Raw genomic sequence first — 19,617 nt, 5'->3', positions numbered from 1 at the left:
AGCAGTAAGCCAAAAACAGATCTAAACACTTGTATCTTCTACAGGTCCAGATTTGCTTGCTTAAACAAAAATGTTTTAACCAGAAAGAGTACAATGAAGAGGCCTATCTGATTTCAATAGGCAGGGAGTTCCACAGCGTAGGTGTTGCCACCCTAAAAGACTGATCTCTTACAACTGCAGAATGTGTTAGCATTACGTGGCACCTGCAGCAATGCAAGTTCTTTTTTAGAGCTAGTTCTTTATAAAAATGAACTTGTCAGGTTCTGGTGCGGCATGTACCCAATTGCTTTCAATATGTGCAGATCTCTTCCATGCATGCAGAGGACTGAGCTGGATTCAAGCTCCTTTCACTTTTTTATTTGGTAGTGTTTAAGGAAGCTACCGTCTCAGCACCAATACCAATTGTATTAAAATAATCATCAGCTCTTGTGTAGTGTGTGTTGCTCTAATCATTTGTGCTGGCATACAGTAACTGTCTGCAAAGGCATCACAAAGTCACAGCAATTCCAACATAATGGCACATTTGACACATTGCGATACTGCAGCAGTTTTATCTTACTTATTCAGTGTAATGGTTTGAGAGTTCGATTGAATTCATGCAATGCACTTTGGTGCTGGTAGAGCAAGCCTTAGGATTTATACTTTATCAGCTTGCCAGTCTTACAGCCCTATTCCTAGCAATGAAGTGAATGGAAAGTGTAGTGATGCCTTTTTAAAGGTTGTTCTTGGTTATTGAGGAATTTTAAAAAAGGTAAAGGACCCCTGGATGGTTAAGTCCAGTCAAAGGCGACTATGGGGTTGTGGCGCTCATCTCGCTTTCAGGCTGAGGGTGCTGGCGTTTGTCCACAGACAGCTTTCCGGGTCATGTGGCCAGCATGACTAAACTGCTTCTGGCACAACGCAACACTGTGACATAAGCCAGAGAGCAATGATCATTGCAACAAGCAGCAGAAGTGTTTAAATTCAGCACGGGTTTAAGGAAAGGTAAAGCAGGCCAGAATCATCATCTGTGGTTAATGTGGTTATGTATTAAAGTTTTATATCCCTAAGTGCAACTTATTCACAGTTTAGTCCCTAGCAGGAAGGCAGTAATAAAAACAGTGCTTATTTGAAAAGGCTATTAATTTAACGGAGTTGCTAAAACAGAGCCTGCTGTACATGTTTGGGGGAAAGAACTCACACTGTTTCAGTTACAAAACAAAAGCATTGCACAGTTTAATTAATGCACTTTATTAATGAAATCCTACATGTTTCATACTTTGCACATATGCAGAAACTACTTAGTTTTCAGTGAATAGTTCTGCACCTTTAGCGTGAAACAAAGCAGCTACTTTATGTTCATGCTGCCAGAACTGTTCTTCTACACCCTTGGTGGTATTTCACTTACTCAGAGTAGACTCATTGAAGGCAATGGACATGAAGGAGTTAATTTCAGTGAGTCTACTCTTGAGTAAGATTGAGTTGCATATCACCCATTTTTTAATCATTTCAGTTGTGGCTTCTGAAGTTCGTATAAGGTACTGTGAAAATGCAGACCAGCCATGGAACCACGACAAGCTGTCTGTCCTCAGCATCACATCAGCCGAGGAGTTAATCATGGGTACCAAAAGGGGTGGGGGCAAAGGGGCAGAGACAAATGGTGCTGCCATGCATTATAACAGGACAGCCACAAAACTAACTCAGATTTGAATACCTGTCTCTTTTCACCGTTCTTTGCTTCCGCAATTAAAAGGTATACTAGGCACCAGTGGTTGCATGACTCATGAGGATGTTGGAAGCTGTGCAGCCAAGATGCGGTTTCACGGAGAAAGATGTTAGAAGTGCCTTAGAGGTTTTCTGACACAATTTTCAGTTTCTGAATCCTTGCTTCTAGCCACGTGAATATTTCACTCTGCTTGTGAAAGGTAGGGGGTGATTTGCAAATATGCTGGGAACACATGTTCTTTTCCAGTAAAGGCCTAACACTCACCCTTTCCCCAATGGCTTTTTCACAGTCTGAATTCACTTCCCTTGACTTTGTTGTTATTGTTGTTTACTCGTTTAGTCGTGTCCGACTCTTCGTGACCCCATGGACCAGAGCACGCCAGGCACGCCTGTCTTCCACTGCCTCCCTTCCCTTGACTTATAAACTTCCAAATCCTACTTTCATCTATATGGAATAATAACAACAACAGAAAAACCCTGTTAAAGATGTTTTATGCAACAATTGCCTTGAAAGTAGTCTTCTGTTACTTTCTTTATTATACTGTATTTAGAGAACTCAGCTAAAGAAGTCTCATTGAAATCAGTGGCATGATTCCTAGGCTCTGATCCAACTAAAGTTAGTAGCATTGAAATTCCATTGAAATCAGTGAAGTTTGTCACATTGGTTTCAGTGGAACCTAAGCACAACTGGCTTTTCATCAGATCAGGGCCTTAGAATTATGCCATTGACCTCAGTGCAACTTCTACTGTGCAAATGCCCTGCAGCCTGTGGCCTAAGGAAATTTTGTGAAAGGCACTTTTTAAAAATGATTTATAATGTGCCTCAAAATATGAAACCATGCTCCAGCTTATACACATTTGAACACTTTGTTGAAACACAAATCATGTAATTCAGGTTCAGTTTGTTTTTGTTTTGTTTTTTTCTCTTTGCCACCCAAGGTCTACAAGATGGTGAAATGATATTTAAGGTGCAAATATAATTTGCTGCCAGTTTTTACATTTTGAATCCCCACCAACACTTGCTGCTTTCTCTCTGGAGTGCCTATGTGTAGCGAAGTATGGCCAACATAGTTCATTTTTTAATGAAATAACCTTTACATAAACCATTTCCCACACCATATGTATGCAAACCAAAATGACTTACATTTATTCTATCATTCAGGGGTAGCCAACATGATACTCTCCAGAAGTCGTTGGACTCAAACTCTCGTCAGCCTTGGCTAGGATGGCCAATGATCAGGGATCATAGGAGTTTTAGTCCACCCTGTTGACTATCCCTGCAGTTAGACACCAGTAGGACCTGTCCAAGCCATTCTGAAGCCTCGGGCAGAGCAGGATCTGCTACCACTACCTGCATTCTGCTGGTACCTGCTACTTTCTTTCCAGCACTACAGAGAAGTCGCCTCAAGTCTCATGGTAAAGAGGGTGATCTACTTTCCCTCCCAATCTGCCTCAGTGTGGCTCATGGTATTTTGACTCACAGATCTGCATTCGAATTAAAGCCACAGATGACTCTCAGTAGTGGGTTGTGGTGCAGGAGAGTGCTGCTTTCTTGACCTTCAGTCACCATCATCACTGTGGTGCACCAGGGCAAGGCAGCAGCGAGGCTGGCATGGTGCAAACACACCAACGGGGGGGGTCAGATTGGCTCCATTGGCATGTTTGCACTGCACCAACCTCACTGCCACCTCACCCCGCCTAGTACACCACTGTGATGGCAGTGATGGGAAGTCAGGTAAGCAGCACTGCCCCCACCAACCACTACTACTGTTGTTGTTGTTGCCATCTGTGTGCCTCAAGAGACAATGGAGTGAGACAATGGCATGCTCCTCAGGGGGTGAAGTTAAACCATTGCATTAGCAGCACCAAAGTGACCTTTCCAGGGCCCAAGCCTGGGCAGTGTGTATGGAAGTCCTTGGCTGCCCAGTTGACAAGACCCCTCCCTTGACCTTGCTGGTATGGTTCAAAGGAAAGCAGAGCAATATTACTGTTGACTCTGTGATTATAGCAATGGATAGAGGAAGGATTGGTGTTTATCTTCCTGTCTATCAGACTGAATCATAAACAGAAATGCCTGTAATGAGCAGTTATTTGGAACTGACCGTGGTGCTATATGAATGCAGCTCTTAAGGTTCTGGTTATTGACCACCAAGTTCAAAGCCAGATTGCCATACAGTGCTTAATCCAGTGAATGTTGGCAGGGAAGGGCCAGCTTGCGCAACATACTGTTCTTTTTTAAATACAACGATATAGCAAGTTTATACAATTTTGCTGAGCATTAGGTAAAAATAGGAATTCCTCTATTATCTGCTTTCCACTAAGGGCTTCCATTGTCAAATGTTCAGTCACTTGACCAGCACCTCCTCTCTTGTAAGAGAGGCTGAACACGAATTGTGAGAGTAATTGAGAGAAATAATGAACAGTATTGTTTTCACAAGAAACAGCACATAGAATATTCTATGTAATTTGCAGTTCAAGTTTCATAACCAGGTTTATGTAACTTTGCTGCATTCCGCTTCCTTTGTAATTTGCAGAGCGTTTCCCAGCGCTCGTGACCCCTCCAGTTTCCCTATGGAAACCTCAAGCCAAAAGCTTTGTGGTATATAATGGATTGCCGATGTCAAAACTGTGTCACCCTGAAGACACGTTAGTGGGTGAGAATGGTCCTCTCTGAATAGGCAACAGCTGTCATCTCTTTACTTGTGATGGCTGCATGTCATGAAAGTCTCCTCTACCCATTTATATTGGTGATTACAAATCGTTCCCAATGATAAGCTATTTGAGTCATTAGTGAAAGGCAGTTTTCTCTCTGAAAAAGAAAGTAAAACTATGTATTGTTCCCTGCAACTTTAGAATCTTCTATTTTTGGAATAATCACATCTTTTGTGGAGACGTGTTGTCATTTTTAGAAACGCTGCGCATCCAGCATGAAAAAGGCACAGTGAGCCATGGTGAATATAAATTGGTGTAGGGGGTGGTAGGGGTGGCAGAGAGGGGGGCTTCAGGTTGCTGGTTTCCTGTAATCTTGGTTCTCCAACTCCATTAAGGAGAAGGAGAAGCCTGCAATCAATAGTTTGGCAAGTTATTTTGAATTCAAATATGGAATCCATCTCTCCATCTTGCCTATTCTCCTTTGCTAGCCTTTCGTCAGAACAACTCAGTCAGCCTGAGCCAGGATTCACCTAACCACGTAAAAACTCACAAGACATTATCTAAGTAGGTTGAGCATTTGAAGGACTGCCTACATTGGTATGCAACTCTGGCCTGCTACTAAATTTGATCAAATCAGTGGGAACTAGGAATAGGATTTTTCAAATAGCACACTTTTGCTTTCTATCCTGTGTGGAACAACATTTCGCCCATAACAGATCATCCTTTTCCCCACAGCTCCTCTTAAAAATGCTAAGACTCCATGAGCAATCTCCAAATGCTGATTTTCATGTTAGCTGGCCATTTGCATTAATCCTTAACCCCAAATCCCTCTTCTTCCTTGATGCACACACAAGCCTTGATGTACATAGCTTTCCTTATTTACTTCCAGCGAATGAATAGTTCTGTGTATATGTCCTTTTGCACAACCACCTTGTGCTTTCCATTCAAGTGAGCAGAAGAGAAGGGCATGTTGTATATACCTCATCATAGAGTCTGGCCCAGAATAATGGATTCATATTCTATTTACTAATAATCAAAACAGCAACATCCGCTCATTACATATTTTGGTTTTTACGTCTTTTGCCCCCATACGCTGAGCTCTTCGTGAAGAAGGACAGGCTAGAAATGCTTTAACACAATGTTGTTGTTGTTGTTGTTGTTACACCCTTGTATAAATAAATGAATACTCCAATAAGAGGTTTGACTGGCTGGCTGATATCTTGAAGAGGAGGACTACACATTGCCACATTTTGTTATAGCTCCTACTTCTGGATTGTGTTGGGTGGAGAACCTGCGAGAAAATGCCAGAGATCTTATAAAACATGAGCAGGAAAGCACAACCAAATTAAGCCAATCAAGGTGTAACTGAAGTGGGATTCTGTTTTTGACTTCACATAGTCTTAAATCAGGATTCGGAAAAGCAAAAATGTTTATATTTAGGAGCCATAGATTTTTATTTTGCTAGGTAAATGAAACATAGCATCTTACACTATGAGTACTTTTTAAAGATCATGGTCATTATGCTTGTAGTAATAATTTTCTAGCTGCTTTGTCTGCAGATCCAGGCAACATTAAACATAATTAAAGTGATGTATAAACACACTTCCTAGCTGCCATTATATCCCATTATGGTTCTGGAATTAGCTAGGAGCTAAAACTCAAATGGAGCCATAAATCAACTAAGCAGATGCCAGCAGCCTCTTCTTTAAATGTTAGTTTCCTCCTAACAGAAGTGACAAGTATGTGGGCTGCTGCATATTCACCATGACTCTGTTGCATCACTCACAAACAAAAGCCATAGCCTTTTAAAGGCTGAATAGTATTGCAATTATTTATTATATTATTATTATTCCACCTTTCCTCCAAGAAGCTTAGAGTACTGTATATAGTTTCTAGATTATACACATTTAAGATTTTTTGAAAATTGAGTGGGCGGTAGTGGAATCACTTGTTTCCTCTTCAGTTCTTTTGAGCACCTGATCCACACTTTTTATTTGGGGTCACATTATTTTTCTTTAAGGGTGATTACTTTTATTTATTTTTGTCTGATTGACTGAGATGCTCCATGTGTGCTGTTGGCTATGCCTGAATCCCCACAGGGTGAAAACCCATTGGTGGAGAGGGGCTTAATGTCCCTAGGTGAGAGATGGGGGAGAGGTTGCCTGTATCACCTCAGATGAGAAAACTGGAGGAAATGAGTGGGGTCTTTTTTATGTGGTCTAAACCACTGAGCCTCTTGGGCTTGCCGATCAGAATGATGGCAGTTCGAATTCCCACAATGGGGTGAGCTCCTGTTGCTCGGTCCCAGCTCCTGCCCACCTAGCAGTTCAAAACCACGTCAAAGTACAAGTAGATAAATAGGTACCGCTCTGGCGGGAAAGTAAACAGCATTTCCATGTGCTGCTCTGGTTCACTAGAAGCGGCTTGGTCATGCTGGCCACATGACCTGGAAAAACTGTCTGCAGACAAAACGCCAGCTCCCTCGGCCTATAGAGCAAGATGAGTGCACAACCCCAGAGTCGTCCACGACTGGACCTAATGGTCAGGGGTACCTTTACCTTTAGATGATTATTGGTTGATTATTGATAAAATATTCCACTTTTTTATTGAAGTAAGAATTGCATAGGTCAAATATTGTGGTGGGTGTAAGGAGCGTGTGGTAGTTGAGAGTGACTGTGTATGTCTAAGACTGTCTAGAATGCTGCCAGTGGAGTTCTGAAAACTGGGTTTGTTGTTGGTAAAGGAGACCAGTGTATGAATGTTTTAAATCAATATTTTAACCTTAAAAGGTTTAGAAAATCCTCCACTACTGTGCTTTAGCAAAAAGCAATTCACAACTCTTCGGTGTTTATCAGGCAACATTTTGAGCACTACAGCTTGGTGTTCGTATATTTTGCTTTTCACATTTATATCTCACTCTAGGAAAGTCAGGGTTGAATTGGAGATTTGAACCCCAGTCTCCAAAATCCAAGCCCAACACTCTTACACCTCATTTATGATTATAAATGGCATACCTCTATGAAATACATTGGTGGGAAACTAATGAAAAATGACAAAACTTCTTTGTCTTTTTTTGCAGTGAATTTTGATCACTTCCAGATACTTCGAGCAATTGGGAAAGGAAGCTTTGGCAAGGTAAGAGAATAGTTTGTAATTTGAGTGTGGAGAGGGGGAGCAATTAAGTGCATTGTAGTAAAGATAAAAGGAGGTGTTCAATTAACTGTTTGCACTTGCACAAGGATTACCCCTAGAGCAAGGAGATATTCCTTCCCCTTCCTCTCCCGTCCGTGCCCCTCACTGTCTGCAAATCTGTTCTGGAGGATGGGAGGAACCTCCAGAAAAGATTGGGGGGGGCATGGAGGAGGAGGGGGGAATGATCTATCCCCATGGCTTGGTTTGCCCATCATAGCAAGCCAAGTCTTGGCTTCGCTGCCCAACTGAACTGAAAGGTCCAGGAAGGATCAAAGTGTCTGTGATTTCCACCCCAGGAGCAAACATATTTGCACACTCATGCTAAGTCATGGGTTGGCTTAGTGTTGTGTGTAAACACAACTGATGTGGCTTATATAGAAACCACAATACATATTGCACTGTATAGCAATAAAATCACAAGGTAAAACGTCACAACACACACAGTGCAATCTGATACATGTCCATCCCAAAGTCCCTTTGAGTTCTAGAAGTGCATATAGCAGCTGAAAAGAGGGTTGATTTCATGGGCTTGGCTGTATTATCAACTGCCTGCTACTTCCGAACCTTTGAATCAAGATTTGGGTCATATTTCAAATCTCTTTTTAAAAGGCTTTATTTAGAAAAGCGACTTGGCCCACGTCTGATTGTCTTAATTTTAATTTTGACAAGCTCATCTCTCTTCTCAGGCCCTGATGAATGTCTTTGAAACCAAAAGACATTATTCCTCTACTAATCCAAAAATAATCAGGGAGCTTAAGGTAAAAGTGCTAAGTGTCTTGGAATCAGCTGACTTGCAATGTGCAATTTATTCAGTGACTCATAGAATGGGTTATGGCTCATGTGTATGAGTTGTTATTTCCATTACGATCTGTGTAACCTTTTAATTCATTGCCCAATAAAAGGAGCTAATGAAATGCAGTCTGTGGGTTCAGGCAGGTGTCAGAATGTGCAAAACTCTTACTTTTACTGAATATTCCTGTAATAGTATGCTACTGAAATAAAAAGCCGTGCCTTATCCGTTGAGCAGGTATATAAAAAGGCACACATTGAAGGTGCACATTAATTTAACAGGAGTATACCGAGAGAGAAATAATGACCCGGCAGAGGTTGAAAATACATGTCCTTTTCAAAATCTAGAAAGAAAATCCATCCGGGTATAAATGTTTTAACAGCTAGACTTTCCACTTTAAGCAGAGTTGTTCAAACCCAGAAAATGCAATTCTTACCTGTGACTGGAGGTGTGAAATATTCTGGACTGAAGTGTGTGCTTTGAAGGTATCTTTCAGGTTTTTAAAGCAGTCATCTACTTAAACCCTGTGCATCATTCTGCTTTGTATATGTATATCACCACCCTAAACAATCCTGGAGGATATTTATTTAGTACGACAAAGTCAGATAAGAGCCATCATTTGGAGACTCACCTTTTTTAAAAAAAAACCCACAAGATACATCTGTGCTGGAAATAAATTACTAAGCGGCAATTATTCTGGAAATCTTAATATCAAGTTTATCCACACAGATTGCCGCTCCCCCCCCCCCCACATTCTTGTCTTGCTCCTTTGATAAGATGGCTCAGTCCTACCCTCAAAGTGCCCCATTTAAGAGCCTTCTGCTCGACCGTTCTGGCAACGAAAACACCATGTTTGGTGGGTGGGAGAGGGAGGTCTGGGCCAACAGAATGGAAGGCTGCTTGAGTCAGCAGAATTGAGGAGAGGGATTCTGTCACTCAATGCAACTCTCCCAGCCTTGCATTGGGGTTTTGGTGACTGCAGCCTTACCTGTGAGTAAGTCTCATAGAATTCTCTAGGACTTACTTCTGAGTGCACATTACTGTTAGTCTGAATCTTATACCTCGTGGACACAGTGTACTCATATAGGGACAATGCTATCTCAAGCTGTTTTCATTATGTGTAGTTCAGTTCAAAAGTACTAATTCACCACAATATAAACATGGCTGGCACCAGGACACGCCATCCTGGGCCCAGAGAAATTCAGAAGGAGTACTTAGTATGGTGGGTTTGAACTGAGAAAGGGAAGGAATACTCAACTCTGCTTTCCACTCTACTGAAGTGGCACATGTCACTTAGCACAGGGGCATGTTTTGCAAGAGTGGACATGAGCCAACAGTGTGACGCGGTAGCTAAAAAAGCCAATGCAATTCTGGGCGGCATCAATAGGAGTATAGCATCTAGATCAAGGGAAGTAATAGTGCCACTGTATTCTGCTCTGGTCAGACCTCACCTGGAGTACTGTGTCCAGTTCTGGGCACCACAGTTCAAGAAGGACACTAACAAATTGGAACGTGTCCAGAGGAGGGCAACCAAAATGGTCAAAGGCCTGGAAACGATGCCCTATGAGGAACGGCTAAGGGAGCTGGGCATGTTTAGCCTGGAGAAGAGGAGGTTAAGGGGTGATATGATAGCCATGTTCAAATATATAAAAGGATGTCACATAGAGGAGGGAGAAAGGTTGTTTTCTGCTGCTCCAGAGAAGCGGACACAGAGCAATCGATCCAAACTACAAGAAAGAAGATTCCACCTAAACATTAGGAAGAACTTCCTGACAGTAAGAGCTGTTCGACAGTGGAATTTGCTGCCAAGGAGTGTGGTGGAGTCTCCTTCTTTGGAGGTCTTTAAGCAGAGGCTTGACAACCATATGTCAGGAGTGCTCTGATGGTGTTTCCTGCTTGGCAGAGGGTTGACTCGATTGGCCCTTGTGGTCTCTTCCAACTCTATGATTCTGTGATTCTATGATTCTATGATTCTAAGAGTGGAGGGGGGCTTATCAACTTTTTTCAGAATTGTCATCGTCAAAGTGTTGCCGATTGAGGGGTCGCCAACGTGGTTCCTTCCAGATATTGTTGGACCAAAACCCCCATCACTCCCAGCCCGCATAGTCAATGATCAGATATGGTCAGAGTTGTAATGCAAAGCCATGTTGGCTAACCCTGTAATAAATGTGCACACACCAGTTTGTGAAACCCCCTTTCACACATAGCTGCAGAGGAAGGGGGAATTCTTCCCTACAGTAAAAAAAACTAAGCTGTTGTGGTTTGGGGTGGGGGGCTTGGAGAGGAGACTATATTGGAAATACAGTGGTACCTCAGGTTACAGATGCTTCAGGTTACAGACGCTTCAGGTTATAGATTCCGCTAACCCAGAAATAGTACCTTGGATTAAGAACTTTGCTTCAGGATGAGAACAGAAATTGCACCGTGGCGACAGCGGGAGGCCCCATTAGCTAAAATGGTACCTCAGGTTAAGAACAGTTTCAGGTTAAGAACGGACCTCCAGAATGAATTAAATAATAATAATAATAATAATAATAATAATAATAATAATAATAATATATTATTTAGACCCCACCCATCTGGCTGGGTCACCCCCAACCACTCTGGGCGGCTTCCAACAAAACACTAAAATACAATAACCTATTAAACATTAAAAGCTTCCCTAAACAGGGCTGCTTTTACATGTCTTCTAAAAGTTTGGTAGTTATTTTTCTCTTTGACATCTGGTGGGAGGGCATTCCACAGGGCGGGCGCCACTACCGAGAAGACCCTCTGCCTGGTTCCCTGTAACTTGGCTTCTCACAGCGAGGGAACCACCAGAAGGCCCTCGGCGCTGGACCTCAGTGTCTGGGCAGAATGATGGAGGTGGAGACGCTCCTTCATGTATACTGGACCGAGGCCGTTTAGGGCTTTAAAGGTTAACCCAAGGTACCACTGTACATTGCTGGCCTGGTTATGGTAGGGTGAGAAATGCTTGCGTATGGGCCCTGCCAATGTAGTCCTGGTATCAGAGATGTACCTAGGTCCCCTTGGGCCCCTGGCAAGGAGCAGTATCAGCAACTCCCCCCCCCAAAAAACCCCCACCACCCCATAACTTTACCATAACAACCACATTAGAAATTAGTACATTTTATGTGACCCAAGTACTTGAAGTGTCCTGAGTGAGAGCAAAGTGAGGAGGAAGGGTGAAACTATTTGCATTCCTTTGTGCCACAGTGCAAGACAGACAAGAAGCTACTTCCATGCTTGATCTCCCCGCAACAGCAGTGGCATGTCACTACACACATATGCCATACACTCCATCGTCTGATAGGTGACTTTTGCACTCCCAGTGGGGGTCAGTATTGCCAGCCACTGGGTGTGCCTCTCCCTGGTATTCATATACATGGAAGGGAGAAGTGGTTCCCACATTGCCTGTGTTCGGTCTTGCATCTGTAACCTAATTATGTTTTAGCTGAATGGGCTTTTTCCAAATAGTTTTAGAAATGCAAGATACAGGATTTTTTCCTCTTTTTACAAATTCACTAACCCAGTTAGAGTGAACACGTCTCTTCCCACCCAATATATTTATCTCCTCTCTGAGAAGGAGAAAAAAAAAATTGTCGTTCTAATTTTGGACTTTCTACTAAAGAATATATAAATTCTGAACAATGATAAAAAAGATTAATTGACCAGTTCACACAGGATTCAGCATTTTCTCAACTGCTCTGCTCTTGTCCCACATGATCACTCCTTGCATGCCCCAGTTTGCAAACAGAGGTATGGAGACGTTCAGCAAGGGTTTCCTGTAATTCAGGGGACTCCAAGCAATGCTGCCAATATCATGGAAACTGCATGCTGAGTGCAGTGCATGTTTGTGTGCTTTTGTTTGTTTGTTCATGTGGTGGTATGTTTGGGGACTTCATGGAGAGTGAATGCATGGAAAAAAGGGACTGGGAATACGTGTGTGTGTGTGTAAAAAGTTTGTAGCTATGGTTTTGTGAGCACTATCTTAAAATGAAAACGGTATCTGAAGAAGTGTGCATGCACATGAAAGCTCATACCAATAACTAACTTAGTTGGCCTCTAAGGTGCTACTGAAAGGAATTTTATTTATTTATGTATTTATTTATTTTATTTTGTTAAAATGGAAATATATGCAACTCTAATGGAGTCTATTTCCATCAAATTAAAATTTCTATTTAACTAAGAGATCTACACATCTTTTAGTAAGAAACCTGTGAATGAAATAGTATAACCCACTCCAAGTGCACCTAAATGGTACATTAATACTTAGTGACAGCACGACCTTTTTCTCTGCCATCTAGAGCAACGGTTCTCAACCTGTGGGTCCCCAGATGTTGTTAACTACAACTCCCATCATCCCTGAGCTCTGGCCTTGCTAGCTAGGGGTGATGGGAGTTGTAGTTCAACAACATCTGGGGACCCACAGGTTGAGAAAGGCTGATCTAGAGAGTCACAGGTTCCCCATTCCTACTATAAGGCATGGCTGTATAGAAAAGCAGAGTATTGACAGGAGAAATCAGTAGTCCCCTGCCACTGAGATTTCATTGAGATGGGCTTCCATATCTGTTATCCTTGGTCAGCTGTTGGGGCACCAGTGCTGAGGTGGGGCAAACTGCTGACACCTGCCCTGGGACATGAGGTAGATGAGTATAGCCACCATTTACATTTTCAGCAATTACTCCTAGCTACTGTCACTCTGGGAGATTGTAGACAATGTAAATGAAGGCTAGACCCACCCATCCAATGCTTCTTGGAGCATTGGTGGTGCCACAGTGGCTGAATACCACTCTCAGGTAAGCCCACCAGGACATATCAGTAGAGGAGAAGATCCAACAGAGTGAACCATTCACTTTAACTTGGAGCTGGCCCTGGATTTAGTGCATAAATAATTGGAGCATTTTGTTCGTTTATAAAACTACTATTGCTAAGGGTGCAACTCAGTAGGTAGAATTATAAATTTGCAGCTGCTGGATGTGAACATGGAACAGCTAAATTAAATTAAATATAGACATAGTTGTTGATAAAATAATATGCGTTAAACAGAAGCCAATGGTAAGATTTAGTTTTGCCTGCGCTTCAATATTAATCTCTCTAATCCATGCTCCTCAAGCAATATGTGAACCAAAATGCAGCTGTCCTCCAAAACTCACACTTTTCTGAATTATGAGATGCAGTGTCCCAACCCAAATTTTGTGCAGAAATATGTATATTAGGCAAAAGTGTGCATAAAGAGCATATATTCGTGAAAATACAAACGTACAATATATTAGGCAACAATGCTTCAGAAACAGATAGGTAGTGTTGGTCTGCCATAGTCAAAACAATTTTCCCCCCCTTCCAGTAGCACCTTAAAGACCATCTAAGTTAGTTCTTGGTATGAGCTTTCGTGTGCATGCACACTTCTTCAGATACACTGAAACAGAAGTTTCCAGACCCTTCTATATAGTGAGAAGGTGGGGAGGGGTATTATTCAGAAGGGTGGTGGGAATGGGTGATTGGCAGATAGCTGTGATGAGCCTGTTGACGACTCTTAACGACTGCAATAGGTTGTTAGAAGGGTCTGGAAACTTCTGTTTCAGTGTATCTGAAGAAGTGTGCATGCACACGAAAGCTCATACCAAGAACTAACTTAGTTGGTCTTTAAGGTGCTACTGGAAGGAAAATAATGCTTCAGAAAGATGTTTATTAGACAAAATTGCAAAAAATAGGTATATTAGAAGAAATGTGTACAAACAAAAATGATAAGGGGTGTGTGTGTGTGTGTCGGTATATGTATATCACAACCTGATATGGAAAGATTATGATCTACACACAAGATAGGAAAAAGTGAGAAACTGAAACTGATACAGGCATACCTTCCTTGTACAGTGGTACCTCAGGTTAAGTACTTAATCCGTTCCGGAGGTCCGTACTTAACCTGAAACTGTTCTTAACCTGAAGACCACTTTAGCTAAGGGTCTGTAACCTGAAGCGTATGTAACCTGAAGCGTATGTAACCTGAGGTACCACTGTATTTAAGCAATCCTGCACTGGATAGGAACTCTCATTTTCTTTTCTTTAACATTTTTTTTAGCAGTAACATTTGCTGTTCAAGTAAAAGAACTGCCTGTGTTTTTAAGTGATGCTGGGCATTTATGCAGCAAAGCCAATCACACTTACCTGGGAGCAAGGACAGAGTCACACATCCATGTTTATCATTTGATAGTTGCAGCATAAACTGATGACATACAAGTGTGAAGTGGCTGCTACCCAGCAAACACCACAGAGAACTGTTTTTTTGGTGTGTTTTTTAACCACCTCTTCAATCGGTGGTCGACACATGCAGCCGTGTGAGTCACTTACAGTGCAGTCCTATGTCTACTCAGAAGCAACCCTTCACTGAGGTCAATTGGCTTTACAACCAGTTAAGTGTTGATAGGACTGCACCTCTTAAGTGGCAGCTGATGAACTGAATCAACTGATGGGTGAATCAGCCTCAAATTCTACCAATTTCCTCGTTTGCATCCTCTCTGAGGAAGATGGCTTTTGCATGACCTTCCTAAGAAAGGCTCACGTCTAATGTAGTTTGCTGTTCAGAAGTAGTTTAACCTTATGATTGCATGGCTTTAATAATTCACAGAGCTTGCAGATGAGAATGACAAAGCTTTAATCTACTTATATAAAGGTCACTGAGGCCTACACTGTAGAAATACTGCAAGTACAATCAGTTTCGAAAATGTCTCAGTATCAGTTCCAATTAGATTTTTTTTTTTTGCTTGACAGCAAAATGTACGTATGCTTTCTCCTTTTTGCACTACTTTAGAATAAGCTCTTGCTTTGCAATGTAAGTGTGTGTGCGCGCACACACACACACACACACACAATATCGCCATACATAAAGAAACCAATCCACACAATGAAGCCATTCCTGATGTAATACAAGAGCATGGAGCACCTGCTATATTTTACTTACCCCACCCATCAGATTGTAGAGGATTCCACCTCTGGATCACCATGAGGTGTGATGTCTCACTGCTGGACCACCAAGCTGACCCTTTTCTTTTCAATGGGTAGAATTCAGCATAGTTCTAAGGAGATCTTTCCATCAGCATATCAGCTTGCCAGCTGCAGCAATCTCCCTTCTCCTCCTCCCCCCCCATGCACTGTTCTGGGTTTCCCCTCAACCCCCCTGAGCCAATTTTCAGGAGGGGTGATGGGGGTATGCAGGGAGAAAAGGGGGGACGACAAAAAGCCCCATGGCATTAATAGAAGACTTTGCACTAGCTTCTGCTAGCAGGAGTCATGAGTTGAAATAGTTGATTCCAGCCCAATTTGTATATCTGCTTCAAGGTGTAAGATCCCATTAGAGGGACCCAGAAAATTAACATGAAAGATCAGAGCTTGGGGTCACCAATATAGGCCTTCGCTGGCATCTGGTGAGCTCCTACTTTTCTCACCAGTTGCTATGGTCTCACTGGATTCCCAAAATATCATTGACCTATAACTATGGGCCAGTAAGTTTGAATGAAATGCCGACAAAGGGACTTATCAGAACCTGAACTTTTAGATTCTACTGATTCAGATAAAAGATGAGTTCTACCACTGTCACAGCTGAAACCTCATAAGTTACAATGACACCTCATTAGCAACAGTATCAGTTCCACAGCTTCCTGGCAGTACAATATATCTCTCTTGCTTCAGAGAGAAGTAAAAGACCACTTCCCCCCTTTTACACAGTTAACTATTTACAAACCTAACAGTTTTTATAGCATAGTCAAAAAAAAAAAATAATAATCCTTCCAGTAGCACCTTAAAGACCAACTAAGTTAGTTCTTGGTATGAGCTTTCGTGTGCATGCACACTTCTTCAGATACACTGAAACAGAACTCACCAGACCCTTCTATATAGTGAGAAGGTGGGAAGGGGTATTACTCAGTACCTTCCCACCTTCTCACTATATAGAAGGGTCTGGTGACTTCTGTTTCAGTGTATCTGAAGAAGGGGGAAGGAACACAAAAGCTCATACCAAGAACTAACTTAGTTGGTCTTTAAGGTGCTACTGGAATGATTTTTTTTTTTTGTTTTGACTATGGCAGACCAACACGGCTACCTATCTGTAACTGGATTTATAGCATAGAAACATCATTACTTATATATTTCTCCTCATAAAGATACAGTTTCTTCACCTAGCCCAGCAAGATTTGTAGGGCCACATTGTTCTCTATCCCTGGCCTAGAGCCATCGGTTTATGCAGTGAAGAAGTTCTATACTTTCCATTCAGTCTTCTACTCCTGTGTAGAGAAATCCAAAAAAGGTCTATGAGCACCCGTGGACCTGAATAAAAAACTCCTTGCTGGCCCACGTAAGCTGCTCTGAGCTTTTTGCTGGAAGAGTAGAATATAAATTACATAGCTAATCCTTCCCACAGCCTAGTTCTTTAGGGCTTCTCCTGGCCCAGTTGTCTTTCATTTTAAGCCTAGATTACAATGAGGAACATCGCAATCCACAAAAGGCTTTACCCAGGCACACATGTTCTTGAAGCAAGCTGTTTTCCGAACAGAAACAGACCCTGTGGAATGTGCTTTGATCTACAGATCAGCTGATTGATTATTAGCTTTTGGACTTAGACTAAGTTTCTTGAAGTAGGATACATAATAAAAACAAGATTTTAACTTCAGTCTCAAACCACGGATCATGGATTTATATTCTAAAATATCCTATCCTGCAAATCAGAAATTCAAATTCTACAACAACGTTCTTTGTTCTGGTTGCTTTTCTTATAATCATTTGTAATAAAAATCTTGTCGCACTGAGCCTGATAACATGATGGCAAGAGAAAACCTGATATGTAGACATAGGCTAGGCCAGATCAAGGGCCCAAGGCAACTAGCAGCAAAATATCAAGTGTGCCTATTCAGATATAAGTCCCTTTGACTTAAATGAGACTTGCTGTCTGATGAAAGTTTGCAGCTTTAACATTCCTCCCCTCCCCTCTTAGTCTGATCACATGTGGAGTAATAATACAATCACACAAAAACATCTGGAGTTGACAAGCACAATTTCCTTCAGTTTCATTGCTTCCTTCCCTTTACAACCGTTTGGTCTAGACAAACACAGCAGAATGAAGTGGGAATGAAGTGATGCTGCTCTGAGCTGTGGTCATGTGTCTACTATGCACATTAACCTTCAAACTTGTTCTCTGCTGCTTTTATGAGATTATTTTGAGATAATGCTACTTTCATTTTGTCATATTTTTGTTTTATGAGTGTACTGGACTTACTGTTTTCAAAGGTCATTCTTTTATAATGTCATTGTATGTTGCTTAGATTACATACTATGTTTGCAGGCATATTAAAATCATTTACATAAATAATATCTATTGCTCAATAATGACCTGGTTTTAATGCAGGCAGATAAGAACCAAACTGGTAAGAGGCAAATGATGTGGTTGAAAACAGGCTGGTGGTCAGGTTCTGGAGTGAGCAAGCAAGGAAGCAGGGAGGCCAAATTATCTTCTCTCAGGGACAACTCAGACAGAGGAACCAAACCAAGATCAATATCTCAGCTGGGCCCCTATTGGTTCCTCAAGTCTGCTGAAGGGCAGTAGTACTAAATCTGGACATATCACACAGTGCAGCCAAGAGCAGACCAATAGCTCCTTCTTCCATGGTGGCGCAGGGAGCAAAGGTTTCTGTGCTGTGTTGCCAAGTCTCTGATTCAAGGCTTCTGGCATCTTACACAAGTAACAAGGAACAGTTTTCATTAACTGCCTCCCATGGATACCTGTTTCCCAAGCAGGTACTAGCAGGAATCCAGGTCACCAACAGTTGGTATATACTAGGCAATATGTATAATTATCTTTGAACATTTGCACCTTTATTTCCCATTAAGCATATAATGAAACTGATAAAAAATAATTAACATTATGACAAAGCTCTTTCCCTCAGATTGGAAATTGCCAGGATATAATTCCATACATTTAGACCACATGTTTTACAACATTCTTTGGGGAAATAAATTTTGCACCACTGAGAATCAGATATATTAAGGATTTCAATTACAGGAGGCATTGTGGCACAGGCTAGTTATAGATACCATCTATATTCCATACATAGTTGAGTGTTAAGTACTCATGTGAATAGAATTGCATGAGGAAGAAACTGGGTCTGTACTTGCTGCCGCTGCCTCAATCTTCATGCCTCTATCAGCTCAGATGCCTCCAAGTAGGTCTACTTGCATGAGTTAAATGCTCATATGAATCGACTTCTGCTGAGGGTACCCAGGTCAGTGTGGACTTGAGGCACAGGGAGGGATGAATGACTATCTCAAATTTGGTTTCTCCCACATTCTCATTTTTCCAGTATTAAGTTCCATTCTCCATATTTCCACATCTATCTGCAATTCCTTTTAGGGAAAAAAGACCTCATGAAAATTCTTCAGTATTTTAGACTGAGTTTCCCCTAACGTACACATCTTTGTATGCAATTCTACCTAATATACACATTTTTACAAAGTAGTTTCCCCTCGTATGATGTATTTTATGTTGGTTTCACTAATATATGAATTTTTGTGTGACGCTTTAGCCTAGTTTTGGCTGGTACCAGTTGGGTAGGTTTGCCTTTAAATGCAAACTGAATCAGATTTCTCTCTCATCCTTGGGCATAGGTCAAGGCCAGTAAATACAGTCCCATCTATTCAGGCAAATCCAGACAGAAAATGTTTCATTTCCTCACTGGAGCAGAAATCAGCTTTGCCCTCATTAAGTTTCTGTTGCTACAGTTTCTTTCAGCAGCCTTAGCTTAAGTGTAGTGTGGAAATATTCTGTTTTTGAATTGCTTTGTGGAGCCAGACCTTTGTCAGCAGCAGTTAGAGAGGATGAAGATTTAACAATGAAAATCTTGACCTGTCTGACCTCTCCTTTCCTCAGTAGAGTGGCTGCCTTTTGTGTGTGTGTGTACCTGGGCCCTCACTTCTCCCCACTGTATTCCTAAGCAGATATGTGGCAGAAATAGACAAAGGCCACGCACCACTTCTCTCTATTTCTAGGATGGGGGAATTGGTGGCAGCAGCAGAATTAAATACTCAGAATAGAAACTAAAATTTGGAACTAAAGCTGCCCATGCCAGAGCCTTAATACCTCGGGCAATTAAAACTAGACTGGCATCATTCCTAAAAAGTATGGGAGTGATCTCTGCCCTTGCACAGAGATTGCACTAATAGTTTGAGATGCCTCTTTCCAATGTATATGAAATGTTGGCTTGGATCCAAAGATTCCATTGAACAAATGGAATTGC

General features: G+C 41.7%; 1 protein-coding gene across 2 annotated transcripts in view; it reads left to right on the top strand.

Moving 5' to 3' along the window:
- The window catches only part of STK32C (serine/threonine kinase 32C), a 158,622-nt gene that overhangs the window by 83,458 nt on the left and 55,547 nt on the right, over positions 1–19,617 (top strand). For both annotated transcript variants that reach the window (XR_014168642.1, XM_081912822.1), the window contains exon 2: positions 7,436–7,491. Coding sequence is in view for 1 of the 2 variants with exons in the window: in XM_081912822.1 (XP_081768948.1) it covers positions 7,436–7,491 (56 nt within the window). In the remaining variant the exon portion in view is untranslated. The remainder of the gene's footprint in view (positions 1–7,435; positions 7,492–19,617) is intronic.

Source organism: Podarcis melisellensis (genome assembly GCF_964234715.1).
Source record: "Podarcis melisellensis genome assembly, chromosome: 5".
Classification (NCBI taxonomy): domain Eukaryota; kingdom Metazoa; phylum Chordata; class Lepidosauria; order Squamata; family Lacertidae; genus Podarcis; species Podarcis melisellensis.
Note: the sequence above shows the minus strand (reverse complement) of the source record. Positions and strands in the feature narration are given on the sequence as shown.